Source organism: Saccopteryx leptura, chromosome 2, assembly GCF_036850995.1.
Source record: "Saccopteryx leptura isolate mSacLep1 chromosome 2, mSacLep1_pri_phased_curated, whole genome shotgun sequence".
In the NCBI taxonomy this organism is placed as follows: domain Eukaryota; kingdom Metazoa; phylum Chordata; class Mammalia; order Chiroptera; family Emballonuridae; genus Saccopteryx; species Saccopteryx leptura.
In genome coordinates, this window is record NC_089504.1 from 273,239,340 (window position 1) to 273,258,937 (window position 19,598).

Sequence of the window (19,598 nt, forward strand, 5' to 3'; positions counted from 1 at the left end):
TCCCCCAAAAATCTAAACTCCAAACACCCTGCTAGTTTTTTGGTCCCCAACAGGCACATATTTCTCTGGAATACCATAGGGCGCACCTGGAAATCTTCTAGGGTGCACCAGTGCGCCCTGGCGCACACTTTGAGAACCACTGCTCTAAAGTCTAGGCTTTTAACTGCTGTCCTAAACCCAGCCCCTGAGAACAGCATCCTGGAGATGGATGGAGCTTCGGAGGAGCTTGAAAAACCTACTGAATGTCCCTGCTCCTCTGCAAGCCAGTTAAATCCCGGGGTCAGGCCTGGCCTAAGGATATGATTTTATGAGTTCTGTAAGTAATTGTGAGGGGCAGTCTGGGTTGAGAACCAGGAGAATTCAACACTTTTATTTATGAATGACGAGACTGAGGCCTAGGGAGGGGCCTGCCAAGTTTATGCTTCTATAGAGTAGAGGAGTTGAAGCTAGGTCTCGGATTTAAGAGAAGCTGAAGTTCAAACAGACCCCATGTGGCACCGGCACTGCAGGGACTCGCTGACCAAGGTTACAAGGTTGGACTTGGGTCCCAAGAACCTAATTCCCGGAGGGCACTGGCTGGACAGTAGGGCACTTGCTGGGGGTGGAGGGGGGTGTGGTCACGAGCTGGCCTATCTGCCAGAGGAAGGTAGGGCAGTGACAGGGGGCAGAAATGCCAAGATATTCCTCCCTCTTCTCTGGGAAAGCAGCCAGCCATGAGCCAGCATCTCACTCCTCTAGGCTGCAGGCGGTGCCAGGCTGTGCCCCTTGGGGTGGGGGGTAGGACATTTGGGAGTGTGTCCTGGGAGAGAGAAGAGAAGGAGCTCAGGCCTCTGCAAGGTGACCCAAAAGACTGACCTCAGGGGAGGGGATCTCCCTTCCTGGGGCGAGGAGGAAGTTGTGTCATCCCGCCATCGTGTGTGATGTCGTCAGCTCACCGTGAGGTTTGTCCGGTTACCTTCTCTGGAATTTGACTTCTTCTCAGGTGCTAACATCCTCACTCAGAGTAGCTTCCTGTTGGTACGAGGGGCAAAGCCTGCTGGAAGGTTCCAGAGTCTCTGCGATGAGGGAGGTAGAGGCCAACAGGGAGATCGTCGGTATGGAAAACAGACAAAATGTGATGTTTGTTCTAGATGTTTCTACAATGTCTCCCCAGGAGCCCTCAGTCAGCATCAGTGCTCCAAAAATCAGAGCAAGGGCTCAACGAGACATTTTTAGATACTGGGTCTTGATTAGATTTGGGAAACATGAATTTCACAGTCTGGTAGTCTATGACCAAGGATTCCCAAAGATACAGTTAGGGAGTTTAGGCTATTTTAGGCTTTAAATTAGAGTTAATATGAATGCCAAAGCAAACTGGTCTGGGTTCAAATGACCACTTCCTAGCTGGGACCAAGTTATTGAAAACGTGCCTCATTTTCTCCATCTGTAAAGGAAAGATAATTAAATGTCTACCCACATAGGGATGTAGTGGGTGTTAAGTGAATTGATATATACAAAGGGCTTAGCACAGTGCCTGGCTTCCTGGAAGCACTCGGTGAAATGTTAGCTGTAGTTAATTTAGGCTGACTGCCCGAATCCTCTCAGGCCGTGTCCGCTGGGCAGACATTGAGGTTGGGTAGGTGAGATTAAGGGAGAGAGAAGGGTATGGAATAGTCACCGCCGGCAGGCCACCAGACCCCTCTGCTTACTGCTGGCCTCTGCCGGAGGCTGGTCCTGGCTCCTCAATAGCATACCAGACACGCTTTCTCTCTCTGGTCCTTGGGGAGACTCACAGGAGAGTGACTGATGGTCCGAGGGCCATGCCAGCTTGAGTCACATGGCAAACCCCAAGGCCGCTCCTGGAGCTCATCCCCTCCCGCAGACAGGGATCAATCAGCCCTGACTCACTGTATGCAGGGGAAACCTGAGCTTTACTCACCTGGCGCTCCTCCCTCCAGCACCTGAGTGTCAGCATTCACAGCCTGGGCCGGGCTCTCTTCTCCTTACGGCTTTTCTCCTTTCCTTCCTCCTTTTCCTCTTTCCTTGCTCCTTATCCTTTGACCTCTCATTGATCAGATCTTGGCTGGCCTCGCTGACAGTCTGGACAGTTTACGTCTGACGGTGGATGATGGAGACAAGCTTCCAGTGCCACTCCCGTACCCTGTCCCGTCCGAGACACCGCCAGGAACGACTGATACGCAGGCAGAGAAGGAGCCTGCCTATATCACCATGGTGACATTTTTGTAATCTAAGGGTAGCTGCCTCAAAACAAGCCCCCCCCCCCAGCTGACTGATGTATGAATTACTACTGTTAGCCCTGCCGGTACCCTCTGAGGGTGTAACTACACCTACAAGGGTATGGAGACTCAGTACCCTATATCAGTGATTTACACTTCATTGCAACTCCACTCATTCCACAAATAGCGAGCATCTAATCAGTGCTAGGCACTATTTTAGGCAGTTGCAATATAGTACTGAACAAAATGGACAAAAATCTGCCTTCTTGGACATTTCATTCTGGTGGAGGGAGACAGAGAGAAAACATGGTAAGTAGGTAAGCTACCGTATTCCCCATGTATAAGACATACCTTAATTTGGAGGCCTGAAATTTGAAAAAATAAAAAAAACATAGTACATAAAGTTATTGAACTCAAGTTTTATTCATTATAAAATTCATACAACTTCTCATCACTGTCAAAACTCCCATCCATTAGCTTGTCGTCATCTGTGTCTGATGACGAATCACTGTCTTCAACACTGAGTGCAAAAACAAGCATTGAAACAGCAGGAAATGCAAGTAAAATAGTCTACATTCAACCACTGTATAAGATGCTCCCAGCTTTTAGACCCAAATTTTTTGAAAAAAGGTGTGTCTTATACATGGGGAAATACGGTATATAGTTAGAAAGAGGTAAGTGTTGCAAAAAAAAAAAAAAAAAAAGAAAAGAAAGAAAAGCCGAAACCCCTCATCTTACCTACTATTAATGTAGGTGGGGTTGGATGTGTTGGGGTGTGGGGGACAGGGATGGGGCTAGGAGCTTGGTTGTCATTTTATTGTATTTTATTATTTTTATTTTTCAGTCGCAGATGGCATTTAATATTATATCACTTTCAGATGTATGGTATAGTGGTTAGACATTTACATAACTTACCAAATTTCATACCCACTTGACTTTGTTGTCATTTTAAAGAGGATGGTTGGAGTGGGCTATCCTCTGTAAAATGACACAGAGAAGGTTGAATTGAACAAAGACCTTACCGTGGTGAGAGAGTTAGCTTTGCCCACATGGGCAGCAGAGGGGTCGCCCCGGTGGAGAGAGCTGCTGGGGCAGCACCCTCAGACTGACGCAGCTGGATGATTCAGAAGCACAGCAAGGAGGCCCTGTGGCTGGCATGAGAGGAGACAAGGGGGTGGTGGTGCTTGTGTAGAGAAGTAATGGGGGCTGTATCATGCGGAGCCTCTATAATGGCTTTGGCTTTGATGCTGACCGCAATGGGCCACTGGTACAGGGTTCTGGGCAGGGGCGGCCATGACCTGCTGTGTCGGGACTGGACTGCAGACCAGTTGGGAGGCTCTTGCAGAAGTCTGGGGGAGAGAGGCTCAGGCCAGGAGGGTAGAAGAGGTCCTGGTTGCCTTTGGAAGGGGAGCCAGCAGAACTGCCTGATTGGTTGACGTGGGGGTGAGAGTCAGGAGTGGAGGATGACCTGGCTAGCCACTTTCCTGAGGGGGTAGGTTCAAATGAGCCAAGGCTGGGGGTGGGTGCTGAGGACGGAGGGCTCCCTCCCAAGCAGGGCAGTGGGAGGCAGGGAGAGAGGGAAGGGTACACAGAAGGAGGCTGTGGGGTTGGAGCTACTCCCCTGCCTGCCCTTGGCCCAGGCTGGGGCCAAACTCAGCCTCTGGCTCTATTTTAGGCTCTTATGTCTAAACAAATTGGGTTCTGAAGTTCAAAGCTCGTGCCTCGGGCAATGCAGTCCTTCTACTAGATCAGCTAAGGGAGTGTGCTCAGTGTTCCTAAGGAGTGAGGCCGACAGGCTGCCCTGGGTTCTGCAGAAATAACGTCCTGCACTTGGCAGGAACCTGGAGGGGGTCCAAACAGAATTGCCACTTTCCTCCTGTGAAGCCAAACCACTCCCTAAACTTGCCCCAACCTGTGATGTCTGAAACACTAAAGGCTTATTTACCAGAGCTCCTGCCTCCTAAGGGGGAGGGGGGGTGGGGGTGAAGGGGGATTTAAAGGTGAGGATCAGCGATTGCAACACCTGCTCTTGTGCTGAGTTAACTATTAATGAGTTGTTTGTCTGTCACATCCTCTTTCCTGGTGGTGGGCAGAAGATGCGCAGCTTCAGGAGGGGGAAACTCCTTGGAGGCCTTGAGTTTAGGCAGCTGAAGAGTAGAGAACAAGAGATCAGACCTGTAGCTTCAAAACCCCAGGAGTGTCAGCAGTGACCATTCTCGGGGGAACTTGATGAGGTTCTCTGTGTTCCTGTGGCCCAGCAGGCCCACGAAGGGAAGCTGCTTCTACTGCCTCGGGCCTGCTGAGATTTCACGGGAATGCTTATAGGGGTCAAGACACTAACAATGATTGGAATTCCCATTGTGCATCTAAACAACTTATTGCCCATTTGCTAATTACAGTATTTCTCTTGCCCATTGAAGTTTCTTGGACTAAATTAGAAACTGAGGGTCAATACCCAGCTGAATCTACAAAATAGTACATTTTTTCCCTCAGGGGTTCTCACACCGATTTCTTGGACTTAACCCTCCTATTGCAGAGAGAACTTCCTGCTTAGGACAGACGGGCAGCCCAGAATGGCTAGTTAAGAATCTCCTTTAAATAGAAACTTTGAGGCAATGCTGTTCCCAAACAGTGCCAGTGCAGGCTCTCCGGGGCCGAGCGATGTACTGGGTGAAGCTTCCAGCTCTCTCTAAAGCTCTGACCCTAACCTGGGGAAACGGTGTCCTCTGAGACCAGCCTCTCTATCTGGCCTGTTACTGTCATTTACTCTCAGCCCAGGGCCCGGAGCCAGGAGCCAGGAGCCAGCCCAGGGTCCCACAAAGGAATATGTGTCCCCAGGCCTGGCAAGGGGCCAGGGCAAGTTGGTCCAGTTATGCTTCAGCCTTGCCTTCTACCGCTTGTGGTCAGGTCTGTTTTCTGGCCCTCCAGGCGGGCATTCCTGCCCAGTGAGGGAGAGGCTAGGACACCAGCCCTCTTCCTAAGCTGGGGGCAGTGACTCACAGGTAGTTACCTGTCCTAGGGCTCCCTGCCAACCCCGGGAAGAGACCGGAGGGGAGGAATTTAGAGTTTATTCCTGCTTATTCCTCTTAAGCCTTCCTTGAGTGATTTGGGCCTTGACCCCTTCCTGATGAGCTGTAGCCTTTTAAGGCTCCTTCAGATGCCCCAAGGAGCGGGGATTTTCCACTGTTTTTGTCTTCTTTGGGGAAGGGGAGGACCTGGTGCTTTCCAGGGTCCTGGATGTTTTTGGGTCTTCTCACCCTCCAGCCCGGTGATGGGTCTGGGGTTTTAACAGCCTATATACAAGCCCTGACCTCTGTGTCCTCTGCTTGGTCTTTTGTGCAGGTGATCCAGGACACAAGAGGAAGCTGACCCCTACGAGCTTTGAGAAAACACCAAGTTCAGTGCCTATCACAGATGCCAGTGCCTCCGAATCCTGATCTGGAAAAACCGCAAATATTTGCCTGGTGCTTTCAGTTAGCACTGCTGGTCCCCCTCCCCCCCTGAGGTACCCACAGGCAGGTGGGCACTGCCAGGCTTGCTGCGAGGCCCCTGGGACCGACCCACTTGCCCAGTCCTGTCCTGGGGCTGTGTCAGTGCAGTGACGGCAGATGGGCGTGCCAGCCAACAGATTCCTGAGACCCGCCCTGCAGTGGGCTACGCCCAGCCAGGGAGTCTCCAGAGGTGAGGCCGTTGTTTAAAAACTGCCAGCCAGGAGCGGAGACCCCCCACATTCAAGGGGTGTTCTCAGAGAGGAGATCTGGAGAAAGAACAGTGGCAGCAGGAAGCCAGGTATGTTATCTGCCTTCACCTGCCTGGTGGGGCAGGGCGGGGAGCAGGGCTGTAGGCTGGGTGTCCGGGGCCTGCTCGCAGGGCCCATTCTTCCTCTTCCTGCGAGCTCACCTGAACGAGCCACCTGCAAAGGCGAGATTAAGTGCCTGCCTCTGTTTGAATTGCTTCCTCATATCTGATAAGTGTTTCAGCGTCTCAGAAGAAAGCAAGTTCAGATCGGGGCTGAGCACGAAGAGAAGTGAGAAGCGTGGGCTGGCGGGCCAGAGCCCTTCCAAGACCACGCGGAGTGCCTTGTTCTGGGGGTGAGGGGCGGAGACAGCACTGGCAATGAACCAGAGGATGGGTCTTCCTCTTGGGCCAGGATTAGCTGTGTGCCCTCAGGGCACCTGCCTCCTCTCTAGGTCCTTGATGCTTCTGGGAACTGATTGGAAGGAATGATTTCAGAGAATTCGGATGTATCATTTAAAGCTGCCAGGATAGCCCCAGTTCCCTCTCTGGCCCTGCCTTGCCCACTTCCGTCCCCTGACCCCAGCCAAAGGACCTGTGGCTGTCACTGGGGGCAGAGCCAGCACCCAGGCCTAGGCAGAGGTGGCGCTGCCTGAGCAGGTGCCTGCCTCTCGGACCCTCTGGGACCGTTAGAGTGTCCATCAGCACCCCGCTGTGCAGCCTCCCAGTCCCACCCTCCCTGCACAGCCCCGGCCCACCATCAGAGACATTTTGGGTTGTTTCTGGTTCAGATAAAATCCTCACTCCATTTTAAAAAGCTGCCAGGCTTCCCCATCACATTCCTGCTACCTGCTTAGTCCAGCGGTGTGGCTACCACAGCCTTACCCTCGAGATGGCCCTCGGTGGTATTAGAGATGGTGCCAATGGCAGGGGAGGGCTCGTTTCCAGACCTTCAGCCACATTGACCCAGTCACCTTTGGACCTGTGGGCTAGACCAAGCCCTGAGAAAGGTTGGCCTTCTTTCTTGGGCACTGACAAGGCCTCAGACCTCTGTGTGGCTCCTCTCCTGCAAAGGGCCCAGCTGCTTCTAGCTCTCCAGGTTGTCCTTACGACTGTTTGGGTAAGGGCAACCCATCCTCTTCCCTTCTGTTGCAGAGGAGGAAGCTGAAGTCTGGGAGGGGATGACATTTTCCAGGGCACCCTGTGAGTGACATTCCTGGTGGGACAGGAGTCCAGAGCTCTGGCATTTTTTAAGCTTTTGGCTTCAAATGCATCTGCTGCTCAGAGTTGTATTGTCCTAGGTCAAGAGCCTAGATAAAGACTTCAGAAAAATCATGAGTCCAGTAACAGAAAAGGGGCCAGTGTGCCCCGGTGGTTGGCACTGTTTTACCCAGGCTGCTTTGGTCTGCCCAGGTGAGGTCCTCTCTGGGATCACCCCATTGGCTGAAGATGAGGCCACTCCTTCTTCTGTGTTTTTGTAAGTATTTCTTCCCATCCTTCCAGGAGCTAACATAGAGGAGGGTGGTGAAAGCTATGGGTAGGAGGGCAGTTAACCAAAGTGTGTGCATTACCTGTCAGGCTTTAGTCCTAGGGTTTGAAACACTTGTCTACTGGGGACACCATGAGGTTTGTCTGCTCCTTCAGGCCTTTGGAGAAGATGAGTTCTGCCTCTCCTGAGGAGCTCGCAGGTGTCTTCCTGTTCCCACCCGAGTACCCTGCACAGTCTGTTCCCCCACCCCCCTCACTCTCAAGCTGGGTCCAGACCCATCAGGTCTTGAGTTCTTGATGTTCCAGAAAATTGTCATGGGGTACTCACAAAATCTGGGTCATCTTTGCAGCTAAAGGAGCAGAAAGAATTCAGGTATCTCCCAATGTTCCACAGTGGCCAGCAGCCAGCCCTCCTCAGGGCTGTTGACAGAGGTCACGCTGCAGGTGAGGAGACTTGTGGACCTTGTCCAGGTGGCCAAGCGTGCATCTGAAGCTTGATTCTAAAAGCCACATATGGAAGCCACATTTTAGGATCATCAGTGGATATTGGTTGCCAGTGTTTTTTCCTCCTTTTCTTTTTAACCTCATAGCCTCAGGATTACAATAATTACCGTCACCAGCGAGTGTGAGCAGGAGGAGGGGGAGCGTCTAGTCTTGTCTCTTGTCTGCTTCCCTGAGGGATGCTGGGGCGGCTGTCTAGACCGTCTTCTCTTTGGGCTGAACCCCGGCACCCTGTGATTTCAGTCTTGCCCAGCCTCCTGAGTGCTCAGCAAGCCTGCTCGCGGGGGGCCTGCTATCCGCCTGCTGGGGACCTGCTCATTGGGAGGACCCGGTTTCTCCGAGCTTCATCCACCTGTGGACTGAGCAGACCCGAGACCTACTGCACCCAGTATGGCGAGGTAGGCCCTAGCTCCACGGCCCCCAGGGCTGGAGGGAGGCTGGGCGGTGCAGGACGGGGAGCCTGCCATTGTTCACTAAACACTTAGCGCGTACTTGGTGTGGGCCCAGCCCCGGGCACCTGGGGAGGGGGTTGGGGTGCAAAAAAGTGTAAGGCTGGGTGAGAGCAAATGTACTCAGAAGCAGCTGAATTGCTCTTTTCTTGCTTCTGCTCCATAAAACTGGAGCCTTTTCTCAGCCCTTGGGCATGGGTAGGGCAGTCATTTAAGTCTTGGGGACAGGCAGTCACATGAATGTCAATCCTTATATGTGGAGTCGATGCGCCATCACTGGTGGACAACAGACAAGGCTGGTGGAGCACAGGCGCTGGGACATGTACGCTGGCAGTGTCTTGCCAGGGGGTGAACTGAGCGGAACCATGGACATGGTCACTCTATTACCATCACCTCTCTGGCCAGCACTGGGGTCTGGGTGTCAACAGGGCTAGCAGGAGAATATATGGTTGTAGGCTGGAGTTTTACACTCTTCAGTTATTATACATGAAGATCCCACTTTCTTACCTCTCAGCCTCCTTGGTCCACGTGTTTTAGCACCAAAGTGGGAAACAGTCAAACTGTTCTTAAAGGACATAGGCCAGCGAAATAAATGGGGAAGTGACTTGAGGTTAGCTCAGAGGTTCAGGAACTTGGTTCATACGTAAGAAAGTGAGCTGGGTGAACCAGGAACTCCGACGTCATTAACATTGCCTACATAGGCGGCTGATTTGTCCAAAGAGCTGTTGTGAGTGTTTTTCTAGATTTCTCCCACTGCACTGCCTCTGGAGCTTTTTTGGTAGAAACTTTGTTTCCTTTTCCCATCCACAAGTTTGGGGTCTTTCTTCGCTCCTCGTGTTCACCAAGGTCAGAATCATTCAGTGTTTTCTTGTCTCATCGCTGCTTATCTCATCGGACCCACTTTTCTGTCCCCAGAATAAAGATTTGGAGGAAAGAATGGGTGAGGGGGTGGTTTGCTTTGCAGCCTTTGGGGAAAAGAAATAGCGAGACAGAGAGAGCAAGGGAGTAAGTGAGAGAGATTGATTGTAATGAAGGAGACAGGCTATCTGTGGTTTCCTCTTTCCAGACTGCCCTTGGTGGTGATGTGTCAGGACCGTGGTGATGTATGTGATACCGTCTCTGGGCCTCCCTGTCCTTGCAGTCCCCAGTGTTCTTTTGGCAACTTTTAGTTACAGACGGACCTGAGCTGTGGCTTTGGAGGTGCTGAGCAGAGACTGCTGTGGTTTCTGCATCTCACCCACTTGGATATGTGAAACCCAGTTGACAGTGTTGGGTAAGATGGCCAGCATCAGGGGAGTTGTCCCTGTGGGCCCAGATTACTTCACAAGCATCAGGGGACCTGGCAGTATTGAGCTTCCTGGGCAATAGAGTGAGTGTAGCTGCCCCTACCCACACACTCTCAAAATCCTCGGCCACTGAGCCATGTCTAACAACTTCAGGCAGACCTCTGACTCCGTTCCTTAGGCTGACCTGCCTTCTGGGGGAGGAAGCTAGGAGGCATCAGAGGCCCCTGTGCTGGTCCACCCCTCCGCCTGCCTGGGCAGCCTCTCTCCCTCTAGGCCTGGGCCTCTGGGCTTCACCCTGACCAGTCCCTGCCTCTCTCAGATGTCCCAGGGAGCCAACTGACATCCTTGCTTTTAAGTCACCCCCCAAGAGCAGAACAGGGTGCTTGCAAAAGAGCAGTCTAGACCTCTGCAACCCTGGGGATGGATAAATCTCAGCTATTTTGGGACTCTGAAAGTTGAGAAGCCTTGGCTCTTTTTTTTCTTTTTCTGTAAGGGCGAGTGAATTCAGGGACCCTCTTGGGAAGAGCGGAAGACAGGGCATCTTGAGTGCAGGGTGTCACCCAGGTCTGCCACTTGTTCGTGGCATGGTCAGATGTTACGCCTCTCTGAGTTTCCATTTCCTCTTCCGTGAGTGAGTGTTAGATGAAAAGGTCTTCAGGTCGCTCCTTGCTCCAACTTTCCTTGCGAAGGAGCTGACTTCTGAGACCCACCCAGCTTCTCTCCTCCTGCCCGCTTCTCTGTCTCGTCTGATTTCACTTTCCTTCTCCCTTGCCTGACTAACCTAGAGCTGTGGAGGCCGGCAGTGAACGCACACTCTAATGGCACAGACACACCCTTTGTGCCGATGTGCCCTGAGCCCTCATGGTGTAGTGGGGGCTGGGTGATAAAAATTAGGAAGCCAGTTTTAATTCAGCTGAGTTCCAATTTCTGAAACTTATTAAATATTATTAGTATTATTAAATATTATAAATATTATAATATTATTAAATATTATATCAGCTATAATTTATTAAACACATATTAGGCATCCAAGACATCATACTAAGAGTTTTATATAAATTATTTCAGTTAATTTCCACAATACTCCAGGAAGTGGCTCTTGTTATCCCCATGAGCTACTGGGAGGGTGTGTGTTGGGACCCCAAACGTCTGATGGAGACATGTAGGTGTTGAATTTTCTGAGCAGTTAGAGGTGGGAGGCTGTACTGGCCAGCCCCAGCTGGAAATGGTGGTGGGTGCTACGGAGCTGCACTGCCAGTGCTGCCCCTCCCCCCTCCCTTCCCCTCGCTACAGCCCCACCCCCATTTACACTCCTCCTCAAGCCAGAGCCTCTGGTTAGTGCCTCTGTTCTATTTCCGTACAAGGGTGACATTGCGAGCCTTGAGCTCATTACAAGATCTCCCAGCACCTGCTCTCTGCCTACTGATGTGGCATGTATGCAAGTACCATGGGAATTGATGCCCATGGACATTTCTGAATGCTCGCACCCCACCCCCAGTCCGAGGGGGCCTCAGTGTGATGGCAGTTGCAGGAGCTGTTGGGACCCCTTGCAGTTCCAAAACTGTCTGTCCCAGCTCCCAATCTCAGAGTGTGTCTCCTTTTTTATGGGCCATCTTAGCCTGTTGACACATTACCTCCTCTGCCAATTCTATCGAGTGGCTAAATCCTGTTGGCCTGGAGAGCTAGCTTTGGTGGCTTTGGGGTCCATATTGCAACCCCTTCCAATGGGCACAGGACTTGGCCGGCTCTGCCTTGTGTACTCCTCCACCTGCTTTGATGCCTGCTTACCTTGACTTCCCATCGGCTGTCTGGGCTAGGGCCCAGGCAGTGTTTTACCTAAATGGCCTGAGGCTGCAGTCCTATGCTGACCCCTTGTTCTCTTTCTTCTATCTTCTAGATAAGCTCTGGGTAACCTCACTGCACCATTGTCCCCTAAAGCTCAAGCATGAATGAAATGTGATGTGTCCCCACCCTTGTTCTCTTCTTTGCTTTCCCTGCACCTCAGTTCCTCATTTGAAAAATGGGAGTAATGCCAGCAACCACTTCAATATGTTGTTGTGAGGGCCGTGTGAAAGAATGAGCCACATGACCACTGACATGATGTCTTGAAGATGCTAGAGGTTTCATCCCCTTTCCTACCCACCTCCGGGACCTGCACCTGCACACAGAGACCCCCCATCACACCCCCCATCTGTGAATCACACTTCTGAGCATTTCTTTCCTGATCAGGATACATACTGGTGTAGTGGCTGAAATCAACCCATCCATGGGCCACCCCACTGTTGGCCTCCAAGGTGACCACTGAGCTGATCCACAGTGGGCTGTTGAAGACTCTGGAGCCAGTCATGGCTAGCGAAGTCTCTGAACTAGGGGTAAAGACTCCAGTCCTGGTCCTGGTCCTGACACTCGGCATAGAAATGGGAGAGGCCATGGCTTCTCTCTAGGCCAGGGATCCCCAAACTACGGCCCCCTGAGGCCATTTATCCGGCCCCCGCCACACTTCCGGAAAGAGCACCTCTTTCATTGGTGGTCAGTGAGAGGAGCATAGTTCCCATTGAAATACTGGTCAGTTTGTTGATTTAAATTTACTTGTTCTTTATTTTAAATATTGTATTTGTTCCCATTTTGTTTTTTTACTTTAAAATAAGATATGTGCAGTGTGCATAGTGATTTGTTCATAGTTTTTTTTTTAGTCCGGCCCTCCAATGGTCTGAGGGACAGTGAACTGGCCCCCTGTGTAAAAAGTTTGGGGACCCCTGCTCTAGACCACCATTCCTCATTTATGAAATAAAAGGGTTGGGCTAGTCATCCTTTACAGCTCCTTGGAGATGGCTGGGCTGTGTGCCACCCTGAGGGTCTGAGCCGTCTTTCTCAGGTGGGTGCTGGCAGGGACCAAGCCACGCCCTTCTGTCACCTCTGGGCTGGGGCGTGCTCCTCGGGAGCCAGGGGGTGCACCTGGGAGCTTTCGAGCCCTGTATCTGCTCCTGACTGTGTTTCCTCCAGTGCTGTGTCTGTTCCCCCAAATGCTGTATTTATCCCCCACTCCTGCCCTAGGTGGGGGGAGACTTAATTATCCAGCTGCCTTAATAACAGTCTTACCTACTGCATCTCTCAGGTGAATTAGCTGTGTAAGCCAAACTCTGTCATTTCTGTATCTCAGAAGCAAGCTGAGGAGCAGTAGCCAATTCCTGTCTCCCCCACCCCCAACGCACACACACAACGTACACATCCCAACAACCACTCTCTTTCTTTAATGATCATCTGTTTTCTTGACCTTGGACATGGCCGATGTGCCCAAGGTCTCTGCCCAAAGCAGAGACATAGTCATGTAGGTCCCGAGGTCCCCATTGTCCTTGCTCTCAGAGCACTTTGAGACCATCTCTGACCAAGCTGTCTGCTCTCCCAGCAGCCCTCAGTAGGTCTGAAGTTCTCAAAGCTCTTACCTCTGGGGACTCCCTCTTTTGGACAAAGCATTGTTGAGTTTCTTGTTTAAAATGGACACACCCTTGGGAATGCCTGACCTGTGGTGGCACAGTGGATAAAGCGTCAACCTGGAAACGCTGAGGTTGCCGGTTCAAAACCCTGGGCTTGCCTGGTCAAGGCACATATGGGAGTTGATGCTTTCTGCTCCTCCCTCCTTCTCTCTCTCTCTCTCTCTTTCCCCTCTCTATAATGAATAAATAAAATCTTTAAAAAAAACCCATATCAATCTGTTATCAACTGTTTATATCTCAGCAAGGGTTTGCTTCTGAGAAAATGAGCTGTGACTTCTGCAAAGGATTCCAAGAGGGAGAGACCCAGGATGAGTAAGGTTTGAGGCGATGGAGGAAAACGGAAAAGGACATCAAGGAAAAGAGTTGCTTTCCAAGGGAGACAAAACGTGTGTTGGTAGAATGTGAGATTTTTGGGTCCCAGTTGTTTGGGCTGAGGAGCATGGCTTGTGGAGTGCAAAGGAGAGATGAGAGGAGAAGGGGGTGATGGGAAGGCCTGGACACAAACCTGGGTGGCCTCGCAGGTTTGCTGGCCTGACCTTTCACCCCATTGCTCCTAGAAGTTTCTGGGCAATCTGTTACAGCCCTACCTTGCTTTCTTTTGTTATCAGGGACTGTCGGAACCATTGTCGCTGGTAAAGCCTGCGGAGTCCAGGCATACGAATCAACTTCTGCTCTCAGGGCTAGGGGAACACCTCTTTCTCTAGGGGTCTGAGCTGGAGTTGAGGCTGCCCTACCAGGGACAGAAGAGAAAGAGTATCTGGATGACCAATTTTAGTCCTTGCAATTTCCATGGTTGCCAAGTAACCACTGTGTCCCTTGAGTGAGAACAGGACAAGAAGGTTTGGGCAGACATCCTGGAGCAGATATCCTACTTCCTGTCTTCTTAGCTCTATGGGCTTGGACACCTTTCTTAACTTCTCTGAGACTTGCTTTCCTAGTCTGTGAAATGAGGCTACCCACCATTTAATGTAATATACCTACCTCAGAGATTTTGGAAGGATGAAATATGGTAACACAGGTACGGTGCTCAGGAGAGAGCCCGGTACAGCGTAATTTCCGAATGTGTGGTATACATCGTCTCTATGATCAGCTTCAGAAAGTGACCTTTCTGAATTTAGTTTGGATGGGGATACAGGTGGTGTCGAATTAAGGCTTTGGTCAAGATGTACCTCATAGCATTGGGGCACTTCTCTCACCCAGCACCCTAGCAGGCCCCAACTTTTGACCTTTGCCAATCATTTTCATTAGCATAGAGATGGTGAGGCTTGTGGATCTCAGTTGGGTCTAATGGAAGCCTTGCTAACTAAGGGCCTTAACAGCCCTTTCTTTCCCTGCTCACTTTTCTGGGAAAAGTGTTTTCTCCAGTATGGCGCTGGCCAGTGGCTTATATTTTTCTTGCTCCCTTTGCATTCTTGTTTGGAGTGTCTAACTTCTGAGTTGATAAGCTGGATGAAATAGGGGAGAATTCTAATAGCATATTAGAGCAAGAAGCAGCTTCATTATCTCACTCCACCCCTGCATTTTACCAGTGAGGAAGCCAAAGTGGAGAGAATGTCTTTTCTTGCAGAGCACTGGATTTTTTTAGTCCTGGCTGTCTTTTTTTTTTTTTTCCCTGGCTGCTAGCCACGACCCTGACTGTAGCTCCTTACATAGACACAGGTGGCCTGTGGCCTGCTCATGGGAGGGGGCTGGGCCATGTATAACCAGAGCCTGTTTGCTGTCCCCCCCTCCCAGAATTAGCTCTGTGCTCTGCAAAGATGCAGAGCTCTGATTTGCATTGCTTTCCTTTCTCCTCCCCTCCCACTGCGCTTCAGGCTCCTGCTGGCTCTTGCTCTCTCCTTTGCCCCCCATGAGCTCTCTGGGGTGGGGGGTTGTCTTCTGGCCAAATTGAGCTGAGCTTTCTGAAGGCTCCCAGATAAGGGAAGAGGCTCAGCCTTCCCAGATGGAGAGCAAGCAGGAGCCAAGTTGGCTGGAGGCCTGGCAGACTGGACTGATAGCAACCCTGCCTCTCTGAGGTAGCACAGCCAGGGAGCGCTGGCCAGGTGACCCCGGAGAGGGGGCAGCTGCAGCTGAGAGCACCCATCAGCCGGGAAGATAGAGGCACGTGGCACACACGGGGGACGAGCCTCTCACTGAGAATCACACACACACACACACACATACATACACACATACTCTTATATACATACTACATAGAGGCATGGAAGAATGCAATAGGGAAACTGAAGCTCAAAGGGAGAGAAGAAATTAGCAGCTTCTGTTCATGTGGGCTTCACCATCAGCTGGTCTATTTCAGTCACCACCCCGCTAGCTAGTTGACAAGCAGAGCTACTTAAAATACCTGTCCCAAGCCCGCTGGCTTGGCCTGTCTCTAAGGATTGAGATAAATCCCTCCTTTAGCCATGTTACTATGATAAGCAGCACATAGTTTTAGGTGTACGAGGCCATCCGATCCCTCCATCAGCGCCTGTGCATGTGGAAGGAAGGTGGTCTGGGCACCCCCAGACTGTGAAGACTGGGGGAGGAGGCAGGATGATAAGCCCGTATCGAACCCCCAGGACATTTTTAGCTTGTTTTATTTTACAATAATGTCTACTTCCCTGAATACAACAGTTAGTATATATTCAGAGCATGAAAGTTTTAAATTATTTTAAAAAATTACAAAGACGGAGGAAAAGCTACCTATTATCCCATTACCCAGAGACATTAGGTTACACTGCATGCAGATGCTATTTCTATAAGTCAAATGGCTGAATAGCATTTTTTATTTCTTTTAAAAAATATGTATTTTTGCGATCATAATGTAAATACAAGTTTATGCCCAACTTTTATTTTCATAAAACATTATAATGTCAGCATTTTCCCCATATTTCTCTAAGCAGTAGTTTTAATTGTTACATTATATTTCATCATTTAAGAATGTCAAGGGCATTTCCAAAGTCTCAGGTTGAGCTGTTCTAGCTCCTGTGTCCCATGGCCCAAGGGAAGAAAGAGCCTTGTTTTTGGCACTCTCTTGGGCAAGGGACAGGCTGGGATCAGCTCCCAACAGAGCTGGGGAGACAGCTCTGGTGCAGGGCCACCGGAAGACAGCTGGCTCTCGTCTCTCTGTGAGACGTGTGCTGAGTGCAGGCCGAGGACGGGGAGTGGAAAAGTTTGCCCTGAGAGGCCGGGCAGAGTGGGGAGAAGGGCATGCGCTCTGCCAGGGGCCAAATCGAGTTCTGGAGGAGAGTCAGATTCCAGCAGGCGGCGTCTCTGGCCCAGGAAAGATTATTTTAATGCTCACGCATTTATTTCAGCCACTGACAGATCTGCAGTCTCTGTGTTAACTGAGCTGGGTCAACCTGAGAGGCTGGCTTTCTTCCCAGGTGCTTTATCTGCCTTAGTCTTCCCCTGACCCCCAAGTCAGCTTCAGGGTCAGAGAAAGCCTTTGGGTGAGATGAAAATTGTCCCCCTCAACCATGCTTTACATGATGTCTGTGTACCCAGCTGGTTTCTAGTGGAAATGAGAGAATGACAGAAAGGGAGGAAGGGAGGGAGAGAGAGAGAAAAATAAAAAGGAGGAGCTGGAGGGAAGTGTCCTTTTCTGGTTCTGGTGCTGACACTGCTTATCAGTCAATAGGAAAGTCATGTAACCTCTCTGAGTCTCAGCATTCCCATATGTAAAATGGGAATTGTGCTACTTACCATATAGAGATGTTGTGAGGCTTAAATAAGCTATTGTATGGAGATTCCTAATATAGAACCTGGCACACGGTATAAGAAGGAAGTGTTTAGTCATAACGTTAATGAAAATGTTGGCACTATGAGCGTTTACTAGTCACTCAACAAGATTTATTGAGGTCCTACTATGTGCCAGGTACTTTTCTAAGCACTGGTAATACAGTAGTAAAGGAAAGTAACTTCTACCTTCGTGGAGTACCCACCCATCTACCAGGGGAGGAAGACAATAAACAAACACTATAAGCAAATCACTAGACAACAAATGCACAGTACGCCAGGTGGCAATGAGTACTATGAAGAAACTGTGGCAGGAAAGGAATAGACAGGGGCAGTGAGGGGCACAGGCAGTGAGTGCTGTTTTATGCAGGGCACGTGTGCCAGCCATTACTGGAGCATTAAACATCCAAAAATTATTGTTTAGAAGAGCACTTTTGGACCTGGTGAGGACGGTTCCAAGCACCGGGCTGGTGACAATGCTCTTACTTTGCAGATTGGAGATGAGAGCTGGAAAGGGGTGGGGAGAAGAGGCTCAGAGGACCCGGGCACCTGGCACCCCTCTGCGTCCACTGCTCCCAGCTCTGTCTACTGTGCGGGGGAAAGAGGGTGTCCGGCAAGGAGTATTTATAACAAAGTCGCAGTTTGCCATGTTAATTAACACGATCCCTTTGGGGCTGCGCTGTCAGGTTAATCAGTTCAGCAGACACCAGCTTATTAGCTTATCACCTTCCCTGAGCAGGGCAGAGGGTCAGGAGCTGGAATGCCTCAGAGAAGGGGGCTTAGGGGAAAGCAGACTCATGGGCTGTGTGGTGGTACTGTTGTTTCTACCCAGAAGGACCAGCAGGTCAGGGAGCTTCTTGTCTAGTCTTGCTTCTACTTGTATGTAAATTCAGAGCCCTCTGAATGCTGTTCTTTACTCTGGGTGCAAGATTTGGAAACATGGTTACTTAGAGAAAGCAGTTTTATGTGTGTTGCAGAGAACAGCTGGGACAAGGCTATGCTGTCTCTGTGGGGTGTGTGCGTGTGCACGTGTATGTATACACATGCGCAGGAATGAAAGAACAGGGGCCATATTCTCTGCTCACGTTCTTTTCCTTAGTGATGTCTGCCTGCCTGTGGAGCCCACGGCTCCCAGCTCTGCCTCCTGTCTCATCCAGCGCATAGGCAGGTTTGGGAAGGTGTGGCTTTGGGGACCTCCCCTGTGAAACTGCTTCCTTCTCAGCTGCCCACTTTGGCCCACATCTTCATGGGGGAGAGCCATTGTCTTCAGCCCCAGGGCTGCATGCTTTCCTGGCCTTGGTATTGCCTATGATCTTACAGAGTCCTGTTTGGTTGGGGACCCCAGGTTCTCTCCTGTGGACAGGGAATGCCAGACCTGGAAAAGAGCCTCGAGTCCTGGCTACCAGTGTTGGAAGTCCTTAGAGATGTTCTGAATGTTACCAGGATGTTGGCTCCGTGATGGCAGGGTCTTTGTGTTGTTCACTGTTATAACCCCAGAGGCCAGAGCAGGGTCTAACACACAGTACATGCTAAAACTTAAATATTTGTTGAATGATTAAATGACTTTTCCAACTTCTACTCAATTCACAGAGGACAAAACTGGGCTCAGAAAGTGAGCTGACAGAGCTAGGACTGGACCCCCCAAATTCCCTCATCCTGTTTGGCTGTCCCCTCTTCTTGATCTCCAGAAATGCAATTTTCCCTAGTCTGCCATGACCGAGTGAGATGAGATATAAAACTGCAGCCTGCATTTAGCACATGATAGATAGTAAATTAATGTGTTTTTTTTTCTTGGCACCATTTTTAAGTTTCTCTCCAAGGCAATGTCGTGAACCAAAGCTTCTTCTACGACCCCATACCTCTTTCCAATCCTAACATCTATTAATTATTCACTTAGCTATGTCTTAGGAGGGACACAAAGGAATTAAACTAAGAGATGACCACTATCCTTGTTTTAAGAGGTTAATCCTTTCAAGTGTATTAAGGAAATCAATGAATCCCTATGGGGAGGATTTCCCTGGAGGGAATAATCTGGGTTTTCAGGATACAAGGGGAAAATTCTATCTGGACCCCTCCCCTGAGTGCGCTGTCTCCCTGCCCCCACAGTGGCAGATGAAATGCTGCAAGTGCGACTCCAGGTTGCCTCACAATTACAACAGTCACCGAGTGGAGAATGTCGCTTCATCTTCAGGCCCCACGCGTTGGTGGCAGTCACAGAATGGTAAAGGCCTGCCATCTATAGGGGACCAAACCTGTGGAGGCTCCCACAGGTGGGGGTGGCTGGAGGGTGCCTGGGAACTCTTTGGGCATCTCAGGCATTTCTTAGGGCTCTGGGACTTGGTGATTGACAGGCAGAACCTTCTGCTTCCAGATTTAAGGTCTTTTAGTTGTTGTAGGTATTTCACCCCACTGGCCCACAGTAAGCTTGTTGAATGAATTGAGCTGTGGGAACAGGTCTGTGTTGAACAGACAAGTTGAAACCCATTTAAAGTATCAGGAGCCTCAAGTTGCGGTAGGCAGGGAGTCTGGCCGAAAACAGACAGGATCTTGAATAGATGATATAGGGAAAAACATGCTGGTGCTGTTCCTTCCCGAGAGGGAAATTGGAGAGTCAAGGTTAGAGAGTGTCTGGCTTCCTAGGGCTGGTGTAGTCCAGAGCCTTCTTCGGGTTGGGAAGGTAGAAATTCTCTGGTCTAAAGTTCCTACCTTTTG

General features: G+C 50.4%; 1 protein-coding gene across 2 annotated transcripts in view; it reads left to right on the forward strand.

Annotated features, from left to right (window-relative positions):
- Window positions 1-707: 707 nt before the first annotated feature.
- LAMB3 (laminin subunit beta 3) overlaps window positions 708-19,598 on the forward strand; it is a 41,954-nt gene continuing 23,063 nt past the window's right edge. The window contains exons 1-5 of one of the 2 annotated variants that reach the window (XM_066361833.1): window positions 708-982; window positions 5,559-6,005; window positions 7,365-7,428; window positions 8,184-8,338; window positions 18,993-19,107. In XM_066361833.1, the coding sequence (XP_066217930.1) occupies window positions 7,401-7,428; window positions 8,184-8,338; window positions 18,993-19,107 (298 nt within the window). In that variant the 5' untranslated portion in view covers window positions 708-982; window positions 5,559-6,005; window positions 7,365-7,400. Of the gene's footprint in view, window positions 983-5,197; window positions 5,219-5,558; window positions 6,006-7,364; window positions 7,429-8,183; window positions 8,339-18,992; window positions 19,108-19,598 lie in introns of those variants that run through there. The other variant, XM_066361834.1, reaches the window with a different exon arrangement.